Source organism: Rhipicephalus sanguineus, chromosome 4 (genome assembly GCF_013339695.2).
Source record: "Rhipicephalus sanguineus isolate Rsan-2018 chromosome 4, BIME_Rsan_1.4, whole genome shotgun sequence".
In the NCBI taxonomy this organism is placed as follows: Eukaryota; Metazoa; Arthropoda; class Arachnida; order Ixodida; family Ixodidae; genus Rhipicephalus; species Rhipicephalus sanguineus.
This window is the reverse complement of record NC_051179.1, coordinates 152,649,756-152,666,031: the sequence shown is the minus strand read 5'-3', so window position 1 is coordinate 152,666,031 and position 16,276 is coordinate 152,649,756. Positions and strand designations below refer to the sequence as shown.

The window sequence follows — 16,276 nt, the reverse complement described above, 5'->3', positions numbered from 1 at the left end:
AGTGAATGATGATGAGTGGGCGAAGCTGCGGAGGTTCATCGGTAAACTGTGAATCTTCCGTGAATTCTGCCCAGTACATCATCACCGACGTGAGATCGGGCGCGTTTATACTAAAGGTTCGATGAGAGTTATGACGACTTGCAGCTCACTTTAATTTTACATGTACGCTGTGAATTTTCATTGTTTAGAAAACCATTGCTTTCGAAAAATCTGGCGTCTTTCGTTAAGCAGCTGGCGTCTTTTCGTTTTGCTTTAGAAACATCTGGCGTTCTTTCGTTTTGCTTTTAGAAAACATCTGGCGTCTTTCGTTGGTTTATTTCATCAATCAACGGCGTTTTGAACAAAATTTTTATTGTTTAATCACGCACAGGAGAAATCTCACCAGGCACTACCTTGGAGGTAAACAATGGCTGCTAATGGGAATGAGAGACAGAAGAAGTCGGCTTTTAGCTAACACTTACACTTCTACTTCTACTAACGTTTCCTACTGGAACATGCCAATGGCTGCTAATGGGGAATGAGAGACAGAAGAATTCGGCTTTTAGTTAACGCGCACGCTGCGAATTTTTTATTGTTCAACAACGCACAGGAAAAATCTCCCACCGGCACCACCTTGGAGGTCAAGATCTGGTACTAGCGTTACGACTGGTTACGCACTACGACCGCTACGACTACGAGGGACGAACGGGTGCCGCTTTAAGGAGCTTCGCCCCTAAAATTCTGGAGTGGAAGCTCTCGAAACGCCTTGCCGGCAAAAGTGAAGCCAGGTTTTGCCCACCAAAGAGCTCGGAAAGATGCTCTTTTGTGGTGGTGCCTACTTAGAGGTCAAATGGTTTTGATCTGTTAATGTAAATGCTACATTAATTATAAAATAAAAGATCGTTGTTGCCGACAAAAGTAACCCGTCGAGTGGAGTATTGGCGATTGATCTCCAATAAAATTTGCCATAAATTTGAGGCTCATAAAAGAAAACTAGTAACACAAAGACACACTTGGAGCAGTATCTGACCCGTAAAAGTTGCTTTATTAAACTCGTCTGGCGTGCGTGGAAAACGTTCGCTTTTTTTCGCCAAACGCCGATGACTTATCGTGCCCCTACTAAGATGGCAGGCGCAGCGGCAATCTTTTGGTGGGTACGGCTTCACTATTGCACAATGATCGCCACTCCAGCAAATTTTTTTTAAACCTCCTTGGTTGCACTCCGACAAACAGAGAAGTAACACCACCTGAGCTATAGTGATGGCGCCACGCGACTGTTCGCGTTAGATTATGAGTTAAAATGCACGCGACAGCGACCCGACGCAGGTCGCCTTCGTGAAAGCTGACGCTTGCATGGGCATAACCCATACACGTGACAGCTTTGGCGAGCGAACTCTATTGTTGCTGGCATGAGGCCGGCCTTTGACAATGTCAGCGGGCCCGGGCCGGGCTTGGGCTCGGAAATACGGCCCGTGCACAGCTCTAGTCTGGAAAGGAAATGGCCGCCGCCGCCCAATGTTGCCCGCGTGCAGCCTACCTTTGCGATACTCTGATTTTCAAGTGACTCTACGCTGCGTTAAAGGAGTGGTGACAGAAAATTTGTGAACCTCTGTTTTTTGCTCTTAATCAATGGCCACTGACTCGATAATAGCGGCAACGAAACTCATTTGCCCCAGCGCGAGACGAATGTTTAATTATATGCTCGTATGTTACGACCGGAGGCAGTTTCGATTTCGAAGAGCACTCGGTAGCCCCGTGACGTAGATGGTCTACTTGGTAAACAAGACCGCAAGAACCAGTGACGTCACTGGCCAGCTTCTGCTATGTTGTCAGTGCTGCTGTTTCGTTTGCTGTGTTGAGCAGGCGTTGAGCGTTGCGAGCGCTTGTTTCCTCGATTGTCAAACTACGTTGCTTATCTAGTGCGGCGATGGACGAAAGAGCTGGCAGGAGTGTAAAAATCAGTAAGAAAAGCTCGATTCACTTTGCGAATCTCGCCGGTAGCTGCGATTTTGTTTTTTGTAGTCGTCCAACTGAGGCGACATTTTCCGCCAGGCTTGGAGTAGCCGCAGCATTAGACGTGCTGAAACATTTTCACTCCGATCATTCGTAAAGTAGCAGGATGAGAAGTGACGAAGGAAGCATTGAAATCACAACATTGGCACTCTGTAACAGTGTTTATGCGTAACATGCAAATGACGTGATGTACGCTTTACTGACTCATATTTATATCGGGCAACGCCGCGTTCTCAAGGCATACCAATCCCACGTACGCACGTCGGAGGGTCGAAGCAGTCATCTGTCCACTACGCAATATGATCCCGGCAGCAGAGAGCTTTAGTTCGTCTGTAGACTTCCTATCGTTTGCGGGCACCTGGTTACCGGAGCTGTTGACGGCTGCAGCAGCAACTGCGTACAACTGCGGAGCCCGTAGCGACATCTTGTGGCGTTTTGTCCAAGTACAATAATTTTTTTTTTCGATTTTTGCCGTCGCGTTGTAGTTCTTGTCGGGAAAAAAAGCAATGAGAATACTGTAAGTTCCTAATTATCTCACTGCAAATGCTTTACATAGAATCAGTAAGCGGGTAAGTCGCTGCGATGATATATTGTAGGTCTCTGGTTAGGCTACGCATCATCAGGTGTCGCTACCAGCTTTGTCGGTCTTATGTCGGTCTCGTACACGCCTCCGGTAACCCGGCCAGAACTCGTGACGTATGTGGTATCCACTCGGTGACCTCATCGTCTTTTGCTTCTATTTCCGATCTGGCACTTTCACGAACTTCAAAACTCAATTAAAATACCTTTTAGGCTGTATTTCTGGCTGATATTGTACAGATGGCACCTATATGCACCCATTAGTGTGATTCAACAGTCAAATTGTGTCCGAATTTTTGTGTCACCACTCCTTTAAGGTCCCTAGATAAAAAAGTTTTCAAGGTAGCGACACTCATTGCTTTTTGCGCCTTCCTCCTCGCTCTCGCACCTACCCCTCCTTTTCTCCATCATTTGCGTCTTTGATTGGTGAATTCGTTGCACGTGATGCTGTTAGTGAATGGTGGTGATATTTATTATAAAGCAAAAGGTTCAAAACGAGTGCGCATGTGCATATGGTTCCAGTTGGATTCTTGCCGCGACGAAAGACGAAATCGTATCCAAGACAGGCTGTAGAAGAGGAGCGTTCAGTTGACGCCAAGTCGGCCGAACATGCTTCGCCGTGAATTTTGAATATGTCAAGTATTGTGCTGTCGGCTGCAGCAACAAAACAGAAGGCGGTTTTTCCCTCTACAACATATTTCGTGGTATCCGGAATAGGGCACGCCGTGAAGTGTGGCTACAAAACATTTCACGCGAGGACTTCCGTGCAACGGCGTAGACGCGGCTTTGCGAGGCGAGTTGATTTGTCGCCTTTTGTTGAAACGCTACAGAACGCGCGTCTAACGCGCGTCTAGTACATGAAATTCGTTACAAATATTTGTGCGTATGCACGTACAGTTGAATACAGCTGAAGTGGCTGCCCTTTCAGGGACATTTCATGCCAGACCAGTTCGAGTCACTTGCTCTTGAACGCGGCGTAAACAGGCTCAAACGCGACGCTGTGCCAACGCTTTTTAAGTCTGTTTCTGGTACTTGCCGCTGATGGTAGGGCGACGACATCGTCGCAATGTTCATCACTTCGGGACACCAAACTTGTAGAACCCCACTTGTCGTTAAGTTGCGTGCACCCGCATTGCGGTGCCGCGGTCTCTTCCGTAGTCACCCAGATAATAAAACATGCACCACGATTACCTGGCATCATGATTGCGAAAATGGATGTATTTTTCCAGAAAAAACTGTCATCGCAATGCTGCTAGTCAAGCGTTCGTTCTAGTCTGGCCACGGCTTTTGCCTGTGTGCGCACAAGCGGCTATGATCACTCGTCACAACGTCACAACAAGGTGCTGCCCTGTGGTCAGTCAGGATCACAGGATCCAAAAAGAAGCACGTTAACTGTGCCACATCATATTCACGAGCAAAACACATTCGGAGAACTAGACGAACCGGGACGAACTACGACGTACGATGCGAGACGCCATGGATAATGGTGTGAAATATAAAACTATAACAACGTTGCCAGTTGGGTAACACACATCACGCTTCTTCTTATGTTGTACCGCTTATATTCAACTAAGTAACCTTTTATCCTACGTCTCATTTACTTTTCATTTGCTATAAATATTTCTATCCGCCGTAATAACTGAACACAAACGATTCCCTTTTTTATGCACGCTTTGACCCTTCTTGGGGGCGCTCCAGGCAAATAAGCGAGGAGGAAAAGGAAGGGTGTCGCTACCTTGAAAACTTGTTTTATCTAGGGACCTTACGCTGCGTGAGATATGGACGCCATCTGGCAGTGGCGTCGGGAAACATGAGCTTGTGCAGAACCCAGGGCCACTGCCAGGTGACAGCACCATATCGTCGGCAGAGGGCCTTTTCGTGCATAGCGTCGCATTTTCAGCGCAGCCTAAGAAACACTAGGGTCTTTAGAATTACGTATCTATGTATTTTCCAGTAAAGGAACACACCACCTAATACTTACGTATTGATGTTGCGCCTCAGATATGCGTGATATTTTCTTTTTGATCGACAATATTCACAAGTATGAACGCAGCTACCTGTTCAAGATGGCTGGGCGGTCAGCAAATGCTTAAACTTTGACTGGGTAGTCAGTGGCTGAATCATGACAGACAGACAGATACACCAAAATTTCTGCGTTCAAGTATCCCAAGAAGGACTATCGTCTTTAAAATTCCTGAGCCCTTGCCCTACCGGCAAAACTGGGGCAATTAAGTGAAGCTTGGCGTGTGCCTGCTTGCCGTACTAGTTTTTTATTTCTTCCTTTCTATCGCATCGCGCAGTGCTCCTGGTGCTTCCTTCAAACTCTTTCCTTCCTCCATGTCGGGAATTGGGCACTAAGCCCAGTTCCCGGCCGCCGAGTTTATTGGGCACTAAGCGTTCGGCTGGTGACGTTACAACATAGCGCAGTGCACGGTGTATTTCAAACCTCCAAAAACGAGGAACTGGTAATATGAACTTACCTTGCTACGACGAGTCTCCAGGTGACAGTCCAGCCCGTGATTCGTGTTTCCTCCTGCTCCCAGGACGAGGTCGAAAAAGAGATCGCCGCCTATTTACGAAACTACGGGCGCTACACCGATCAAGGAAAGATACGCGTCATGTTCCCGGTCGGTCTGAAAGCGCTGCAAAACATCACTGGAACGGGGTCGCATTCGTAAGTAAAGTCAACCACTTTATATGCACGCCTCACTACCGTATACCCACGTCCTTGTCCACCTTCAGTCGACAGCTGCTCTCAACATTCATTCATTCATTCATTCATTCATTCATTCATTCATTCATTCATTCATTCATTCATTCATTCATTCATTCATTCATTTCCAAACCTTTATGATGTTGTGTGTCGTCTTCTTTCGTGTTTCGTGTTTGTGTCCTATCCCGGTGTGCGCTGCCATTTACCGTAAATATGACCAACGAACTAGCCCACAAGCACATTTTAAACAGTTTCGCCGCAACAGCGAAGCAATGAATGCGATAGCAACAAATCGGAATGTAACGCGAAGAACGGAAATTAGCTCGAAATTTCCAGCGCGTCGCTCAAGCGTAAAGGACGCACAAAACGAACGCACAGGTATACGCAGGACCAGCGCGAACTAACAGCTGTCACAGTCGTTACTTCTTTCTGGTCGAACAGCGCGCTCCTTTCGCAAACGTGGCCGCTGCAGCGAGCGAAGTGACCTTCGTACGCTCTATATTATGAGACGCTATGTAACTTTGTCGCAGACGTCGCGGTGAAAGCACAAGACATACAAACAGCGCCGGTAGGAGATTTCTCTTGTGCGTAGTTGAACAATAAAGACTGGCAGCGTGCACAGTTAACTAAAAGCGGACTGCGGGTCTCTGTGTCTAATCTTTCCTCTGTCTCTCATTGCCCATTAGCAGTGATTTTGCTGTGGGAAACGCCGGCGCGCACTGCATGCTTTGTCCCTCCACAGCTTTGACGTTAGTGGAGCTGAAACACCCTTCCCTACATGCCAGTGGCTTAACCAGGGGGTGGCACACAGGGCCCGTGCCCCCCGAAATTTTTTTGCCATGTAATACACAGCACAAAATGACACTCGACCGCATCTGTCCGGCCGGCCGCATCTCCCCCCCCCCCCGCCCCCCGAAAAAAATTTCTGGCTACGCCCCTGCTACATGCTTCGCCCCTCCCCAATTTTTAAAAAAAATTCCCTCGCGTTTAAGGTATATGAACGGCTGCCTGTACGTTTGAAGAAAAACCTTCTCGCTAACGTGAGACCAAAAATTGGCCGTGTATCTGCGTGCTTCGCTGCAAATGTCGTCTAAAGACGATAGAAGAGGCGCTGCGTGAGATATGGATGCCATCTGGCAATACGTCGGGAAACATGAGTGCTGTGTTGCGGGCTGGTGGTCCCGGCGCAGCGGCAGGCGAAGACCGGCGGTGACCAACGCGACCGGTGGGGACGCCGGCCAGCCCAAACAGGCTGTTTGGCGCGATGCGCCGAAGGAGAAGAAACGTCCGCACTCAACGAGTACTCTCCACAAACTCTCTTACTTACACGTCGCCTGGGAGGAGGAGGAAACAACTTTATTGAGTAGTAGGGAAGGGGGGAAAGGGAGCCAGGACATGGGGGGATGCTAGGTCGGGGCCCAAGGGGCCGCGGCTGTCGCCGTCCATTCCGCCAGCCTGGATTGAGTGGCTTGCTCTGGGCATCGCAACGTTTTTTCCCACTCTTCGGGTGAGGGGGGCAGTTGCAGGAGCTCTTTAGGGGGCGGGTGGCGGTCGCATCCCCATAGAATGTGGTCCTGTTAAAACAGGAATGCCAGAGCGGCGCCCCCTGTCATTCGTACAATGTAATACTGAACCGAAACCGAAACACAACATGAGCTTGTGCAGAGGGCACGGAGGAAGACAAGTTTCAGCGCAGTCGCATTTTCAGCGCACCTTAAGAAACTAGGGTTGTAACATTGTAGGGCGAGTAGGGCCAGAAGGACCGTCACGACGAAAACCTGCCTCCTCAGTCGTATTCGCCTGGAACGTTGGTGTGGCTTCGCGTTCCCTCCTCCGCTCCTGGCCTTTCCACAAAGCTACTGCCTAAGTACGAAGGCCCCTACCGCGTGCTACGTCAAGCATCCCCAATTAACTATATGATTGAGCCTGTTCAATCATCTACGGACCGCCGTCGTCGCGGCCGCGAGACTGTTCACGTCGATCGACTGAAGCCGCATTATGACCCACCAGTTGTACCTGTTCCTTAGGTCGCCAGGATGGCTCCTTATCCGCGGGGGAGTGATTTGTAACATGGTAGGGCGCAGACAAGAACGCCTGCGAAAGAAGAAGACGAAGACGGTTGTTGTTGGCGCTCGCGCTTGCTCGGCTTGGACCGCTGATCGCTTCAGCGTTACTGTCTCAACGTTAAACGCATACCATCAAGGTCTTTAAAATTGCGTATCTATGTATTTTCTATTAAACGAACACACCACCTAATACTTACCTAATGATGTTACGCCTCAGATATGCGTAATATTTACTTTTTGATCGACAACGTTCACTAGTATGAACAGCCATAGCAGTTCAAGATGGTTGGGCGGTAAGCAAGTGGTTCAACTTTGGCCGGGTGGCTGAATCGAGGGACGTGCCGACAAACAGAAAGACAGACAGACAGAAAGACAGACCAAAATTTAGGCGTTTAGGTTCCCCAAGAAAGACTATCGTCTTTAAAAATGTTTCTCATCGTGTTTCACGAGTTACCGGCAGGCCCATGCCGTTCTATTTGCAGGCATACCATCAAGGGGCGAGATAAGCGAAAGATTGAATGGCTGCACGTGGCAGCTCGGCTCGCGCTGGCGTCGGGTTCCGAGCCTGCGGCCAGCGCCGCGGTGACCCTCATGACTGGAGTGCTGGGCAAGGCGCACAACGAGCGCCGCTGCATGACGCTCTTCGACACCGAGGTGCGGCCGTTTGCCTTCGACCGCGTGCGGGCGATGGTCCACACCGACGAGACAGCCGCACGGGTGAAGGTGAGTGTGGAAAAAGGTCAGCAGCCCTTGCCCTGTCGGTGAAAACGGGGGCAAGCGAAGCTTCCCTGGCGTACTATACTATTCTTAATATAATTGTTCGCGTTTCACGTCCCAAAACCACGATATTGCCGCACGCGCTCCTTTCTTTCTGTTTTACGTTACCGCCCCCTTAGACGTGTTACTACTGCCTTGCGCAAGCCGCGCCAGAATGTCTGGGAACGTCCCAGATTGTAGTAGATCATTTTGTTAAGATTGCGCACATGATGTGAATAGTCAAGGTTATTCCAGAGCTTGCGCGACCACCAGCGATAAGGCTCGGATGTTCGATGCCCTTTGTATAAATGCCGACGCGTCTTGCCGCGGTTCAGTTTTTCGACGGCCGACGCTCTGTTCGCCGCTATCAGCGTACAGTGTGTATTGCTCTAGTTTCATTTTCGTTTCCCGGCCACAAATAAAGAGTTTCATCGTGAACATGCCGACTGCTGCCTTTGTGACATCACGACCCCGTGACAATATGATTGTGAGGGATGCCGTAGCAGAGGGCTCCGGAAAGTTCGACCACCTGGGGTTATTTGACGTGCACCTAAATAAAAGTACACAGTGTCAACAGTCGAGCACCGTAACCACTAGACCACCGTCGTGGAGTTACTGCTTTTCTTTATTTTTTCTCTTCATTGGATTGCGCAATGCCCCCTCCTAACGGTTTCCTTTCTCCGGGCCGGGAATGGGACCGTCATCCACGTGCTTAGCATGCAGCGCAACACTTCAGTAACAATGAAATGTGAGGTGAAATAACCTCGATAAAAGATCTGATTGCCGTATCGGAAACGCCTGATCACGGACAAAGCCACGATCGAGAGAGTATCGGCTATCGGAGAATGGCGCGCACAAAATACGCATGTGATCGACGCACCATCGAGGGTCGCATTCTTTACGCTTGCGGGCGCCGCTTTTTCTGTTTTTTTTAACACTTCAGTGACGTAGTTCCGTCATGGAAATGACGTAGAAAAAAACTAAACGATCAGATGGCAAAGAAAAAAATTTCCGTAAACGGCCATCGAACCCACGACCGCTCGATCCGCAACAACAGATGCAGGGCACGCTATCCACTGCGCCACGGTCACAGACTTTAGCGCCTTTTATATCTATCACTCTCCCCGTCGGCGGGTTGTTGTTGTCCTCTTGGAGCGGTAAAATAAAGTAATTCGTCATTACTGCGGCCTCCGCGATTAGCACCAACGCGCACCCGTCCATCCCATTCGGCGCGTTTTCAACAGAAGTTCAATTTTGTCAGTGCCTTAACACACCGCGAGGTGGCGATCTTAGCCCAAGCGTCGTAAAATCGTCGGCCTCGCTCATAGCATCACTCTAATCCCAACCAAAATAGCTCTGCGACGCACGCCTGCCTCACCTTGCTGTAACACCGCTTTCCCCGCTCACGCGCTCGCCCCGAGAAAAATCGCGGCCAGGCTACCGGGGCGGCACGACGCGCTTTGCGTTTCCCTCTAGTCCGGCCGTGGTGTTCAATCACATTTTAACATGCCGCGGGATGGCGACCAAGTTCTGCGTCCAATATGCGACGCTGTTTTGGCTATCACACCTCATTCTCTGATTACGCTATCACCGTTAACTACTACAGCTACCACAAAGGTTTGTTTAATCACTTAACATGGACGTTAGTCGTCGGGATGGAGATGTACCATCAATCATCAAAGTGGGTGCATCCACGTTAAACGGTGCTGTAGCTGCCAGACATCAATATACATTGTCCAAACACTCTTATATCAACGTACAGTAAACATTCATTTACTTCTGTAAGGGCACGCTTTACTGTCGTGTTATTCTGATTCCTATGACGGAGGGATCAACCATCTTTTTTTGTCACAACCACAACGCCACCGACGCTTGTGAGCTTATAAAACTTTCCATTTAAAAAAAAAATAAATTTTGCTGTTTTACTCGCAAAAACGACGACGCGACTGTAAGGCACGCCATAGTGGGGGGAACCATGGGTTAATTTTGACCATCTACGGTTCTTTAACGTGCGCCCAAATGAACATGACCAGGATTTGGGGACATGTGCACGTAGCGCCATCTCTCGTCGGTGACAGCGGTGGCCTGCCGTAACTGGATGGGAACTAGGCGAAAAAGAACATATCTGGCGAAAAAAAATAGTTACCGAAAACGACTCCCGGTTCTATACAGCAGAGACATATTTGGACATTCTGTTACAATTACAATGCCACACTACAAACCGCATCGCTTCCCAGAGTGTTTAAAATTTTACAGTAGGGCCCCATGTGTTTCTTATGGGCGGTGTTCAATTGTCCTGGGAAGCGACACGCTTTGTAGTGCGATACTGCGATTTTATCAAAATGTTCCAGTAGGTCTCTGCTGTATAGAACCCGGAGTCATTTTTGATAACTAGCTGTTTTTCAAGAGATATAATTTTTTTCGCCCATTTCCCATTCAGTTAATTGCAGGACGCCGTTGCCGCGCCGAGAGATGGCGCCACGTACAAATGGTAGCGCATTGCATTTTTTATATTATTGCGCGAGCGTTGACCCCAGGATACGGTAGTGTCTAGTATCGGCGATAAGCAACGGGATCATCGATGAGGCGATCAGCTCCACGCCGGTTTTCTGAACACATGATCGCGTACATAATGCTGACAGGCTGGATGCATTTATAAGTAAATAGCGGAGCGGACGGCGATCGCATCGTATCAGATCTTACTTATCGCTTATAGTAGGCGCTACCACGTCTCTCTCTCGCTCCCAATTTCACTTCCATGAGATTGCGGCCGCCGTGTCCGGGAACACGCGCCGTCGTGCTCAGCAGTGCGCTACGCCGCACTATATCTCGGCCTTAAAGGGACACTAAACAGCCAAACGATTTTTCTCGCATTAGTAAAGCAGTCTTACACGATACCAAAGACACCACGCTTGCTGCGAGAAGACGCTTAATAAGCGAGAGAACGCGCAAAAAGAAAATACAGGTGGCGACGCCAACTTGTAATTCCCGCACCATTTGCCGTGACGGCACATATTTTTGACGGCGCCTGCTTGGGCCTACGTAGTTCTTAATCGGTTAAATAGAAGTACATTGTCATCTGAGTGGGCCAGAGACTTGACATAACGAGTTTGTGGAAATTTCGTCGAGCCAGCGGCGCCAAAATACGTTAAATGCTCCTTGAAATCTTTTACGTCACGAATTACAAAGTTTGGCGCGAAATTTAAAAATGAGACTTTGAACTTGGTTTTCTCTTCTAATAATAAACGTATGGTGGTGAAATAAACTACACAAGAGCTCTCCGAGCACACTTTATCAATCTAAACCAATTCATCGTTTGTCTTTAGTGTCCCTTTAAGCCACCACGGAGACTGAAGGTACGGTGTTCGGGACGCAGCTTCGCAGGGCCCGCGTACGCGCCACCGGGCCGGGGTTCACCACGCTCGAAAAGATGCGAAAGACGAAGTACACAGGTTCCTGTTTCGCCTATTGATTGAGACATAAAAAAAGCAAAAATTGCGGGCAGTTTGCACGAAGTCGCGCAAAGCTTCGCACAGTGAAGCACAGGCCCGTCACCACTCATACTCCCCGTCGACCGACACGTTTAGCTTCGAGATGCGCGGCTTCCTCCTCGGGAGTACGCAGCCAGGCTTTGCACCTTAGTGCGGAGGTTGCGCGCGATGTCTCCGTCGGTGGGCGTGGCTTAGCTACTGCGCATGCGCGGCTTGGTCAGGTGGTGCGGTATCTGGTCGCTAGACGACGTGATGCTTGCTTCCTCTTTCTTTCTATCTTTTTCTCTCTCTCTACTTTTTTCTCCCTCTTTCGTTGATCTTCTCTCTTTCTTTTTCTTTCTGCATTTCTTTCTTTCTCTTTCTCATTCTTTCTGTGCTACGCTTTACTCTCTCCCCTCTTCCTTTCTCTCCTCCTCACCATCACATCTCTCCTCTTCACGCTCACTTTGCTTTCCACCCCCCTTTCTACACTATACTATACAAGGTCATGCTATGCTCCGCTAGCGTGCCTGGATAGCCGAGTGGTTAGGACGCTCGCCTTCGGATCGAGGCAACGCCGTAGCAGTGAGTAGTGGGATTTGCCCAAACCCGTTAATGACGATGATAGTTTTCGGGCACGGTCACACAATTTACGCCGAGCTAGAACCACTTCGCTGTTAAAGAAATACTTGAGACGTGTTAGATGATGCAAATTAACCAGGACTCGCGGCACAAAAACAAAACCCGATGCTCTAGCCATTATAAACATAGTCTTAGCGGGCACGTTTTGCCGCTTAGCCTAAAGAGCGCGTCAGTTTTTGTCCATGTGTTCCCGCAGCATTTAGCGCTCTGCGGTGCTATCCGAAGTATTGAACTGTGCCACGTGGTTGCGACGCTGTAGGAGGTGGCAGTCAGACTGCCGAAGACGAAACCCTTTATTGGGCGAAATTTTGCCCTCAAGGTTACCTGTCACTGTACAAGTGAGTACAGCACTCGCGATTCTGTCACGTGGTCGTGACGGTGAAGAAAGAAACAGTCGACGAAATTCTTTATTCGGCGAACTCGTGCCCAGAAAATGAAAAGCGAAAGAGGCAACACACGCTCTACATAGATGGCGACAAGTCTTTAGTCTGATCGGTGGCAAGGCGCGTCGGCATGTATACATGTGGCATTGAATATACCAGTCTTATCGTTGATGGCCGCGTTAATTCCAGAATAAACTCTACTCTTCGCGTTGCGTGCTCGAGCTTATCAGAACAATCTAAAATGATCGGGAATGTTCGACATTCAGCGGTTACGCGTGTAACGGGTCGATTACATGAAAATAGAAAAAGAAGCGCGCGTGGCAGTAGAGCGATAGCGGCGAGTACGGTCGTCGATCGTCGAATAATCGATCGTAGGTGCAGCTCGTCGGCTTTTATACATGCAGGATTCAAGGTTCCAGCGTCATCGTTGGTTGCTGCGTTAATTCCACAGTAAAGTCGACTGCTCGTGCTGTGCGCGCAATCTTATCAGAAGGGTCTAAAACAATCGGGGAGGTTCCCAGACATTCCTCCCCAGCCTGCGCCGAGCGGTGGTTACTTGTGTAACTGGCCCATTACAGTGCATGCTGTAACCTATTTCTTAATATAAAAGCAGGCAATGCGGCTGACATATTTCGAAATAATTTCTGCACCTGACATTGTTTCAAGCATATTTACTCTGAAAGAAACGAAAAACAATCCCTGAGTGTTCTTACCTGAGATGATTAGGCAAAAGAAAAGGCGCGCGCATTTGAATGCGGTCGCATTGCCACTCTTTGTGCTTAAGCGCGCATTGTTATGATGGGAAAATGATCGAGAAATACAAGGGCTCTAAACGATACTTTTAATATTTGTTTCCCGAGAACCACGGCGCTTGTAACTCATTACTGAAAGAAATTGTTGGTAGCCCCAGTGTTGAAGTGTTTATTTACAAACTCGAGAAAAAACATACGTGGGTGAAGATGTACTTGTATTCGAGTATTCTTTGAATTGCCGTGTTTCTTGCCTTGCTTCCTTGTTTGTGGTGCTTATTGTCGTTGTTGATGCACATTTGGGCCCACTTCTGCTTGGAGCCAAGCGACTGTGCAGTGTTATGAAGTAAATAGACGAATAAGTAACCCACCGAGGTGGTCTAATGGTTATGGTGCTCGATTGCTGACCCGAAGGTCGCAGGATCGAATCCCGGCCGCATTTTCGAAGGAGGCAAAAGTGCCTGGGGCCCGTGTACTTAGACTTAGGTGCACGTTAAAGAACTCCAGGTGGTCGAAATTTCCGGAGCCCTCCACTACGGTGTCCCTCATATCAAACCATGGTTTTGAGACGTTAAACCCCAACAATTATTACAAATAAATAAATATCAGGTACTTTTGCGAAGTGACTGATATCCTCTGATTTCGTTTAACGTCCTGAAGTAAAGCGAGGGCCGAATTCACAACGGTCTCCTTTCGCAACTCTTCTTTCCCATTGGCTGGCTGCCTTCGCTAATGATATGCCCAGGGTCAGGATTGGCGGATTTTTTTTTATCTTCCTAACAACGCTAAAGTAAGAGGCCCTCGTGGATTCGAGCTAAGGAGTACCTACATATATCGGCGACGCAGTCTGCGTTATAATTTAATACGACCTTCCTCCTCTCTGACGTACGTGTGTTCGACATTCGCGCACAGACAGTGTAATTTCATCCAGCTTTCTTTCATTTTTATTCTTTCCCTCTTACCCGCAGAAATTGGACGCCCAGTTCCGAGAGTACGCCCGTAAGCTCGCCGACAACGCAACCTTCGGAGGCCCCACGCTGCAGGAGAGGATCGAGATCAGAGTCAGTATATAGTGGTTGTTAGTTTTTTTTTAACTCCGCGTGATTATAATGTGTCCATGGTAACGTGTACCAAGTTGAAAAAGGAAACTGTGCCGTAAACAGGGGCGTAGCGAGAAATTTTTTTCGGGTGGGGGAGGAGGGGGAGTGTTCAACTATACTTTATGTATGTTCGTGCGTGCGTTTGTGTGTGTGTGTGTGTGTGTGTGTATATGAACATACACAATTAGCAAATTGAGAAACTTGGGGGGGGGCGGGTTAACCCCTCTAATTACCCCCCCCCCCCCCCCGACTACGCCAACTGCCGTAAATATATCTACGATTGTGAAACTAAACGAGAGGTCGGATGCATTTTGCTTGTAGGAAGCTATTCTCTCTATTAAATGAGTGATGCTCATGGAGGCACGTGATACATAAGAATACAACTTCGCAAGGCAGGAGAGACCGCGCTCAAATGATTGAAGCGCGGCAGCCGATTGCCACCACGACTAAAGAAATAGGTCCCGCTCACGTACTCGGCGATGTTCCCTGACGGTAGGGTCACCGACCGTGCGGCCTATGACGTCAGTATAGAGCGCGCTCTCACTGGTGCAGGTTTGTATGCATCCGCCTTTGAGCTGGAAATGCCGCGGACTTACAAAGTTGTACCTGATTGTAGTTGCAGTGTGAATATTTAGGGAGGCGTTCGTTGGTTCACTGCGTGATGTGGTAACCAGCGGAGCCGTCAATCAGCTTATATGCAGCGGTAGTAATGGTGGTCATACACATAAGCCATGCAATACATACTGTTCATTGTTTTTAACGGCTTGAGTGATTGCGTACAAGGTGACGAAGTGCGGCCGAAAACGAAGGACGTCCTTTCCAAAGCGCCTGTGTGTCGAACTTAGCTTAATTGAAAGCGCTCTGAGAACCTTGCTCATTTAAAACTTGTTCCTTGGGCAGTGAGCCACTTGGTAATTCAGGCATATAGCAAGCCAACCCATAATCAAGTACAGGCGGTTTTATATGTAGTTTTATAACCCATAATTACTAGGCTTCAATTAAAAACTACAAATAACTTATATATATGCTTTCCTTGGTTTCGTTATCTGCTAGCCTGATGTAGCAGTATCTAACAAAACCCGGCCCGTCGGTTTATTACCCTGTCCGTCGTGGTTGTACAGCAGTTACGGTGCTCGGCTTCTGACCCGAAAGCCGCGGGTTCGATCCCGGCCGCGGTGGTCGCATTTTGATGAAGGTGAAATGCTTGAGGCCCGCCTACTGTGCGATGTCAGCGCATGTTAATGAACACCTGCTGGTAGAAATTTCCGGAGCCCTCCACTACGACGTGTCTCATAATAATATCGTGGTTGTCGCGTACAACCGCAGGTATTATTGTTATTATTATTATTTATTTATTTATGTACTTATTTCATTCATGCGGTAATTGAGGGTTTCGGCTTCGAAAGAAGTCGGGTTTTTGGACACGTAAATAACGACGTCGCATGCCCTCTGGTCGTCTCCCGACAGGTGGACACGATACCGGTGTTGTACATGTACCCGTTCAGCGAGTACACTGATGGGGAGGTCGGCCAGTATCCCCTCACCAGACTGGTGTACACGGTGAGCTTCCTGCTCGCACAACGAGGGACGTTGCAGTACCTACTGCTGAATGCAACAGCATGCTTGGGTGGTGTTTGATTGAACGCCTTGCGTGTTCAATCGTTTCCGTGTCCCTTACGCGCAACGTTATGCTCACTAACGGCATACCAAGAGACCCAAAGAGCAGCTTCAGTGAATGCTGTACTCCCTTCTCTGCAGTTCCGAGTAAAGCGCGGTGTACTGCTCAGTCGACAGTGATTTTTACCGAGGACTGTTTTCACTTTTTC

The 16,276-nt window shown here is 48.6% G+C and overlaps 1 protein-coding gene across 1 annotated transcript; it reads left to right on the top strand.

Moving 5' to 3' along the window:
- The first annotated feature begins 1,388 nt into the window (after positions 1-1,388).
- Positions 1,389-16,088, top strand: LOC125758329 (uncharacterized). The gene is made up of 5 exons (XM_049415385.1): positions 1,389-1,409; positions 5,115-5,245; positions 7,833-8,073; positions 14,319-14,411; positions 15,918-16,088. Exons 1-5 carry the CDS (start codon positions 1,389-1,391, stop codon positions 16,086-16,088), a joined length of 657 nt encoding a protein of 218 aa, XP_049271342.1.
- Positions 16,089-16,276: the final 188 nt, after the last annotated feature.

What these genes read in the sequence shown, in the direction of transcription:
- LOC125758329 (XM_049415385.1), top strand. Translation starts at nt 1,389, where the DNA reads ATGAGGCCGGCCTTTGACAAT. An exon ending in AGACAGCCGCACGGGTGAAG is followed by an intron (nt 8,074 to 14,318) that starts GTGAGTGTGGAA and finishes TCTTACCCGCAG; the next exon opens with AAATTGGACGCCCAGTTCCG. An exon ending in AGGAGAGGATCGAGATCAGA is followed by an intron (nt 14,412 to 15,917) that starts GTCAGTATATAG and finishes GTCTCCCGACAG; the next exon opens with GTGGACACGATACCGGTGTT.